The sequence below is a fragment of the Castor canadensis genome, chromosome X (assembly GCF_047511655.1).
Source record: "Castor canadensis chromosome X, mCasCan1.hap1v2, whole genome shotgun sequence".
Taxonomy (NCBI): domain Eukaryota; kingdom Metazoa; phylum Chordata; class Mammalia; order Rodentia; family Castoridae; genus Castor; species Castor canadensis.
Window position 1 is genome coordinate 38,531,886 of NC_133405.1, and position 9,057 is coordinate 38,540,942.

A 9,057-nucleotide genomic window follows, 5' to 3' on the forward strand; every position below is an offset into this window, starting at 1 on the left:
TTTTATGAACACAGAATCATTTGTCTTCAAAAATACTGAACTTTGCAATATGTTTCATCCAAGGAGAAGTTTCATAAATATTGTATCTTATTAATATATCAGTGCCCTTGAGCCTTTCATTGATAGGTACTACATATGAAGGCACAAAAATAATTCCTTAAAATGTCACACTCTGAAATTCAGGATTAACCACAACCAGTTCAAATTTCTAAAACCTAGAATGAAAGAGTTACTAATTTCTTTAGCTATGATATCACCCTAATATTTCAAGCTCCTTTGTGTAAAGGAAATAACTTTATATTTGCTGATTTCATTTGACTCAATATTGTATGTATTTCTCTCAAATTAAAATAATGAAGAAAACATTTCAAATTGTATTAAATATTTCCTTATTCCATACGTTCAGATATCATGAAACACAAATTGTCCAATTATTCACATCTTTCTCAAAAGCTTTCTGTAGAATTCCATGATTACCACTAGCAACATGCATGGATTTAGATTCTCAATTCTTAGCTTCATAGTTGGAAACATTTCTTTGTGGCTTTAGAGTCACATTGTGGAAAGTAATATGGATGTTTCTTTAAAAATTACTGATAGATCTGCTAGCAATTCCACTATTGAGTATGTATCCACAGGAAATCAGTACTTTGAAGAGACATCTTCACTGCCAGGTTATTGCAGCGCTATTCACACCATCCAAGAAATGAAAACAGCTTTAGTGTCCATCAAATGATGACTTGATAAAAAAAAATACAGTACATATATGGCATACCATTTTGCCATATAAAAGGATGAAATCCTGTCATTTGTAACAACATGGAACAAACTGGAGGTCATTGTGTTAAGTGAAATAAGGCACTCACAGAAAAATATGTAGAATCTAAAGCAGTTGATATCATAGAAGTTAAAAAAGGAACAGTGGCTACCAGAGGTCAGGGGACATGGGGGGATGGGGAAGAGTTGGTCAGTGGGTACTATGTTACAGTTAGACAGGGGGAAGAAGATCTGGTATGCTGTTGCACAGTATGGTGACTATAAATAACAGTAATGTACAGTTCAAAAAGCTATGAAAAGGATTTTGAAAGTTTTACCATAAAGAAATTATAAATGCTTGAGGAGACAAATATGTTTAGCCTTATTATAACAACATGTATATGCATCAATATACCACATAGTACCCCAGTAATATGTAAATTTTTATATTTTTCTGTATCACTTAAAAATAATATTTTAAGAAATAGTCACAGGTCGATGAGGAAGAGCTCATTCACCAGTAGAGTCAAGAAAGTTAGCTAAGGATAAAAGATAGGTATAAAGACACTAAAGAGAGGCTATTTAAAATTAATAAAAGTAAATAAAACCCCGTTTGCTTACAAAACAGGTAAAGAGCAAATGCAGCTTTAAAAAGCAATTTTGCCACCAGTATTACCCATTATCCAAGTGTTTATCATTAGAACTTCTTTATTATAATTGAACATTTGTATATGTTTTGTTCAAAGCAATCAATGGTTCCCCTTTTTTTCTATTTATGTGAGTTAGGGATGGAACTGGAAAACAGTTTTCAGCTGTGTATAAAAACTTCTTCATAGCATCTGTTTAAGAATTAAATCATATAGTGTACTTACTCCCAATATTGTTCACTGGGAAGCTGTCCTGCCTGATAAATTTCACTGCCATTGATACAGGTAAAATTGTTGGCATCTACCCAGCTTATATTCACATGGATGATCTTTCCTTTTTCTGTATTCACATTACAATGAGTTACTAAAAATGATAAAAAGGAAATAAAAAGACACAGATGTGTACTTAGTTTTACAAGAGTACTTGCCTGGAAAAGAGTTTTAACGGTAAAATTCCCAAATCACTATATAAATTGTTACTTGGTAAAAGTAAAATAAAAAAAGTATAAACAGAACAAACCATGTACATTCAACATCTTAAATCTCTACTACTAAGCTGGGAGTATAATACCTATTGCCCTTTTAAATTGTGAATGTATTTATAGTAATATTAGCTATAGAGTAATAATTGTTTCAGTTTGGATTTAGTGCTTCAAGGAATTTTTAGTAGGTAGACTTATTTACTAACCTCTGTAGATAAACTAATGCCTTTATGTTCCTCAAAAATGTTAAATCTTTATAACTTTATTCGCTGATGTGTATACATAATTACAGTGGTACTTCCCTATAATACTGATGCTATATTATCTCAAGGATTAGCAACATGTTAACATAGACAATACCCAGCACACAGAACTACTATCATGGATAAAACTTTTCTCTCTTTATCACTTTCCCATTTTCTTACTTCTCTCCTTCATAAGACTTAGGCCCACAAGAAGTATGGGTTAGCCTTCCTGGATGCCCTTAAAGATTAGCGTGTTGTATTAATCAATTTTTCAAATTACTCATGCTACATTCTACATGAGTACATGTAGTCCCATGGACTACATAAAACTTTTATTATACAATGATTTAATTATTTAAGCTTATTTAGAAGATAAAATGAATGGAGTTGATAATATTTTAAAAATTAAATCAATGAAATTTACCTATAGGTGATCTGCTACAGTTTCTATCTGACCAAGAAGAACAATATTTCCATGGTAGCTCACTTTGAAAAGAAGCAAACATGTAGTAAAGACTATAGCCAATTATGACATTGTAATATATTGTCACAAAAATGGATATCAGGACCATTGTGATTCCCACACCTGGAAAAGAGAACAATTAAAATAAACTTGTGTGAAATTTGTTTTGCTAAGTCACAAAAACTGCATCTTGAATTTTAACAAAATGAAAGATCCATCTCATACAACACTTTGTCTTCATTTGGAGAGGTCAGAGATGGAGAGATGATACTCTCTGAGTAGTTTCTTCCCAAATTAAAAAGTATTCTGATGATTGGCTTTCCGGGATAGTTTTCAGTTAGTAACAAAAGATATCAAAGCCAAGGGAAAATATCTTAGTTTAACTCATCAAATTCACATAAACCCTATGTCTACTACTCTTTCTTATTAAGTCTTCAAACTCTCATCAGAGGGGGCAGAGTGGGCATTTAAAAATTCCTGTGTTCATGCCTTATTGACTTATTGACCAATACTTATATCTTTATCTGCAAACCAACATTTTGACAAGTCAAAAAAGAAGCTTCTGAATTAATGTCCTGAAAGGACATAGTACAATATTTCTACAAGTACATGTGCTCAAAGAATGTTCAACAATTCAGCAACATTCTGAATTTATACCTCTAAAATGTTTTTGCCTCAGTAGTTTCAAAATGCCCTTTAGCATATTGAATATTATTCCTATGCTTAAGATTAGTTTTTGAAGTAGCTTCTCCCATGTTCCAGCACACTGTTCTATTTACCTCGCGTTAAATTTATTTTTCGTGTTGCATGAAGGCTCTTACAAATAGTTTTTGGCAGCAAGCAAATTACCAAATGACATTTAATCTTCAGAGAGAAAGTCAGTTTGATGTTTAATAACAATCAAGGCATTTTTCAGCTTTACTAGTGTCCTATTCTATTAGTAGCACCCAAGAAAAAATAGTGATCTATCCTTCAACTTTTCTGAATGAGGCTTTGTAAAAGATATGCAAAGGTAGCAAGACAAAACTACATATGAAGTATTTAAAGATCTAGAACCATGAAGTTAGTACATAACAGGACTATGTGCCAAAAGAATTCCAAAGGTGAAAACAGGAAAATAATGACACCTTGACAAACATCTCTAATGTCCTGCCTGACTCTTCCCATAGCTTTAGCCAAGTTACACAGAAATAGAAATCAATATTTGATTTTAAAATTCTATGATAGAAAAATATACAGAAAAACAACAATGAATGCTTCTTTGGTAAAATGTATCAGAATTTCCTGTATTTTTAATTTTTAAGTGACTGATAAAATTGTGTGTATATGAACAGCATGATGTTTTGAAGAATATATGCATTGTGGAATGGATAAATTGACAAATTAACAAGTTTGTTACTTCATGCAGTTATTTGGTGAGAATGCTAAAGGTACACTATTTTTGAGAGTACATTTTATCATCATTAACTGTTACTCTTAAATTTATAGATGTACAGACTTCTTGCATTTATTTCTCTTATATAACTATAACCATATATCCATTGATGAACATCCCTTACTCCTAACAAGCCACTCCTTTGATAGCCACCTTTCTATTCTCAAGTTCTATGAGACCAAACATCATAATTTTAAACATTGCTTTCTTCCACTTGGTTAAGACAGCTATGTGCACAAATAGACCAATAATCATGATAATGAAACTGTTTAATACCAACCTTGAAATAATGGCAGAATCCTCCAAACTGAAACTGGACCTAAGCTAGCAAATTGACCTAGTGAACACTCTAGGAAGAATAGAGGCAAACCAGCCAATGCTAGCATAATTGCATAAGGTATCAAGAAAGCACCTAATAAAGGCAAAAAAGAACAAAAGTGTAGTTACATTTTAAAGTCTCAATGGCACTTTGACAAGCAGCATAATATTTTTAAAGTCTCCTGATACAGTAGAGTCAAGAGTGTCCTGGGTTTAGGCCTCAAATTTACTATGTTCTGTGAGAAAATAGTTGATACCCAGAACTTTAGAATTCTCATCCATGAAATTGGAATGCTAGTATTACCTAATGAAGTTGTTGCAATTATTCAAAAGAATAGCCTATAAAAAGTAAGAAAGGAGTCAAATGATCACAGGCTGTAGAGGCAAGTGGACTTAAGTTAAAATGCTGGCTCCATCATTTACCAGTTATGTGACCTAAGGCAATTTACCTAACCTATGCACCTTGCATTACTCATAAAAAGGGAGAACAATGCCAACTCATCAGTTTCTGGTAAGGGTTCATATAGTGGGCCTATGTGAAAACACTTGGCAACATGGCAGTCACATAATATATATGTTCCTTGTTAGTTTACCTCTCTTCCTTTCACCTTAAAAAAAGGCCTCATTTTAAGACTTAGTTTGTAAATGGCAAATGCACTTCAGAGTGGGAATTAATTATAAGCAAGTTCACTACTCTCCTGATAGTCACAAGGCTCTATTCAATGATAATAAGAAATTTACTGGTTTGCTAGAAGAATCAGAAATTTTAAGACTTACTGATAGTTAACTTTCAGTTCCTAGGAGCTATTTCACCCACAATAGATTATTCAGCCCCTCTCCCCCTTTTTAAAATCTTTTATTATCTTACTCTTGTTATGTCCATTGTGGGAACATAATATTGTTCATTAAAACTTTTACCAGATTACAACTTAAAGCAGGGATGGAATATTAAATTTATGAATCAAATATCCTGGGACATCTTCACGATGTTTAATGAAAGCGATGTGGATTCAGTGGATGAATAGGCTTTTAGATTATGAACATCTCATCTATTCATTCTACAGCTTTTTAAGTACTTTTCATATTATGATACTGTAACATCATACCTGGGAATTACATGTTTTCCAAGACTTAAAATAGATTCTACTCAAAATGAGACAATCAAATACTTGTTCATACTTGTATTTAAGTGGCTTTACTTTAATGCTAACCCTGGAAGTCTCTAGACCATGTGAAAAATATGTTTGTATAGGTGTTGCAATGTGCACAACATCATTACTATGACTAATAGAACTTTAAGTCTTACTAATAATAAATATGAAGGAAAAAATAACAAAATATCTCTGCTTACCTACAACAACAAACAAAGTATCACCAGCCCATTGTGGACAGATATTTCAAAGAAAAACTGACCATTTTCTTCAGTGTTATACACAGCTTTACATTTATTATTTTTATTAGTAGTAATAGGCATAATTGATCAATTGTTTATTTACTATAGCAATCACAAAATGTTAATACTGCTGACAGAGATCACAGAAGTAGTATAACTCTCCTATTTCATAAACTGTCAAGAAGAATCTGCAGATGAAAATATTTCCACATTTTTGCAACAATTTTCCAAGTGTGATCATATTTTTAAACCATTAGGCTTAAATCTTATTATAGGCTATTATTTTGAATAAATCTGTATTAATATTTGACAAATTTTAATTTCATGTTCCTCTTTTACCTTGGGTGAAAAAAGAAGCAATTGAGAGAACCTTGATCATCTATTACCCAAATGATACGACCTTTAAAAATTGAGATCCAATATGGTATATTAATTTTAGAGGAAATAGCAAAACAGACAATGGCATCTGAGAAATAATACTATTTTGTTTGGATTATATTTTAAAATCCTCTATTAAAATTAGTTTAATACAGTTCCTAGAAATTCATGGAAATTACTGGGCAGTATCAATATCAAGTCACAGGAAATATCTTACTCTAAAGATGGACATAAAAGAGTCAAAAGGAGCCTGAGTGCTTGTCCTCACCACACTGAACTTTAGGATAAACACAACAAAATATTATGATTTAGGACTAATTTTTTAGCTACCATTTATATCAAATCCACTACTGAATGACTCAGTCCTAGATGGGGGAATATATTCTACCAATACTAAAAGTGTTTAATAAACAGATCTCCTTTCTTAAGTCTCTGAAAGCCAGTGTGAATCTTTAATGCACTCAATTAACAAGAAATATAAGTTTGAAATCACAAAATCCTATTGTACCAAGAAAAAATAATTATAGTGGCACAGTTTCACCGGTGCCTAGTTATGAAATGTCAGAGCATGTCACCTGTACACTTGTAATGGAACCTGTAATTATAAGTAAATAAAATATGGTGTAAGTGAAAAGCTGTTTCCACATTACTAGACAATTGTGCAATTCATTTTCTTTCCCTTTGTGTGTCGACTCAGTTATTTTTTCTCCTTGTTCTGATTGAGTCTACCTTACTGATCTACAAGACATAAACAGTATTCTTTTGCAAGAATAAAAACACCTAGCCTTAAACTAAACTCTATTGCATTTGAGAAGGCTCTTCTACATGGTGATTCCAGTTTGGAATCCATGTAACTGAATATCACAGCTTAAAATATTAAACCTTTAATTACTTTTTAATCATTTATTTCCACACTTAAATTACTAAAAGTAATGTCTTATTCTAGTTAAGCAAACAATTTACTTGAGCTCTATTAGTAGAACTAGATTTCCCTGAATTTTCCTTAGATTCAGTTATAAATCAAAGCACAACTTGAATCTGAGCAGATTATCACAGGAATATGCTTAAATTTTTTTAAATGCTCATTAAAGATTGCATGGGATTTCAAATAAACTTAGAAGTGCTAAATGTAAATCCTTTATCAAGTTAAATCTGAGAATTTTTGGAATCAAGATTCCAAACTTGAGCTAGGAGTTCACAGTCTAGTAATAAGTGTAATGTGCTTGTTTCTTATCCTCCCATTAACTCACATAATTACATATCTTTCTTTAGCTCTTAAAATATCCTCAAAGAACTTACAGCACCCCACATACAGCTGGAGGAAAAAAGTGAGGGGAGAATACCTCCACCATTGGTGTAGGTCAGATATGGGAATCTCCACACATTTCCCAATCCCACTGCATATCCAACCATAGAGAGAAGATAATCCGATTTTTTGGACCAGTTTCCACGATCCTGATTCTCATCATTTTCACCAACATGGAAATTCTCAGATGAAGCTGTCACTTTCTGAGGAAGAAAAAAATATATCAACAACTTGTTTTTGTACTATCACAAATTTCACAGAAGCATAATTTCACAAATCCATAGAATTACAGAAATGGAGAGGGTGAAAGAACAAACCCTGAATACTGTATCCAACAGGAATTCTTACACAGTTGGAGTGATTTCTGCTGATAGCTGCTTTTACCTAACACCATTTTCTTCTTGAAACAAAAACAAATCTGTAGGTAGATACTTTAAATACTCCTTTAGCTGAGATCATCTCAAGTTTAGTAAAAAGCTTAAATGTCACACCAGCATGAAGGGTAAGCAAAAGTGGACAGATAGGGTTTCAAATACAAAAGTCTTAAAGATGAATAAAGGAAAAATCAACATTCTTGAGGCTATAGCAGATGTTTGAGAAGAAGGAGCAAATGTAGCATCTACTAAAGTAAAAAGGAATTCATATACCTGGGCTGATAGTTTCAGATGTTTGGAGTTAAGTGAAGTTTAACTCTCCCTATTCTGCAGTCAGTGTAAAATTAGTGTTTTTCTAAAAGTCATATAACATACAGAGCCAAATTTCCTGTCCCACCAGTGGAGCAGCTCTCTCTCTCCACTGGGAGGTGGGAGGAGCAGGGTTCTCTCTCAACCTATTAACTGCTCTGGGGTATGGAAGGCTCCTCAGGTCAGATAAGGACAGTGCAGATTTTGCATTTCCCTCCAACATATGGGCACAGAGTAGAGGACAGACAACAAGACCTTGTGGGCAGTCCCAAGGCACAGGCTGAGGTGGTCCCAAGTCTCCTAGATACTAGAAAAAAAAAGAGCTGTTCTTTTTCCCCTCTACTCTATGGGAACATCTCAGGCACACTTGAAGATAGTTGAGCAGAAATGTGGAGATTAAGGAGCAGCCACAGAAAGCAAAAACTGAGACTAAACCTCCCTTTTAAGTTTTCCCTCCCCAGGCCTTCCAACCCTCCAGCAGCAACCATACCCCTACCTCCTTCCCCCTGCACTTGAAGAAGCTGGGGCACTTCAGTTTGTCCATGGTTCACTCACTCCCTTGGCTTGCTCCGCCTTGCCTCTTCTCACAGTCTGGCTGAACTTGACTGGTGGCAGGTGCACACTCTCCCGTTCCTACCTGCCAGAGTGAGCCACCTTGCCCAGGGGTGGGACCATTTATGGAGGGAAGCTCTCTCCTCCCCCTCCGGAGCGCCCAGTCAACTCAATTACCGGAAGGGACCAAAGTGAGGCTCTGGTTTTTCCCCAGGTAATCCTGCATGTAGCAATTCCCTGTCCCAGCCCCAGGAAAGGGCTGGGCTGCAAGCAAGTGAGCAGAGCAACCTGAGCCAAGATGACTGACAGCCTTTGACTCAGAGCTGTGCAGGTGCCTTAGCAATCTTGCCTCCTTTCCTGGATTCCCTGCTTCCTCCTAACCTTGCTTCTCAGTCTGGT

At 34.3% G+C, this 9,057-nt stretch overlaps 1 protein-coding gene across 2 annotated transcripts in view; it reads right to left on the reverse strand.

The window, feature by feature from the left end:
• The window catches only part of Slc6a14 (solute carrier family 6 member 14), a 29,093-nt gene extending 20,283 nt beyond the window's left edge, over positions 1–8,810 (reverse strand). The window contains exons 1-5 of one of the 2 annotated variants that reach the window (XM_020152279.2): positions 8,603–8,810; positions 7,461–7,626; positions 4,309–4,440; positions 2,555–2,716; positions 1,629–1,767 (exon numbers count right to left, since the gene is read on the reverse strand). In XM_020152279.2, coding sequence (XP_020007868.1) covers positions 1,629–1,767; positions 2,555–2,716; positions 4,309–4,440; positions 7,461–7,626; positions 8,603–8,650 — 647 coding nt within the window. In that variant the 5' untranslated portion in view covers positions 8,651–8,810. Of the gene's footprint in view, positions 1–1,628; positions 1,768–2,554; positions 2,717–4,308; positions 4,441–7,460; positions 7,627–8,070; positions 8,199–8,602 lie in introns of those variants that run through there. The other variant, XM_074062482.1, reaches the window with a different exon arrangement.
• Positions 8,811–9,057: the final 247 nt, after the last annotated feature.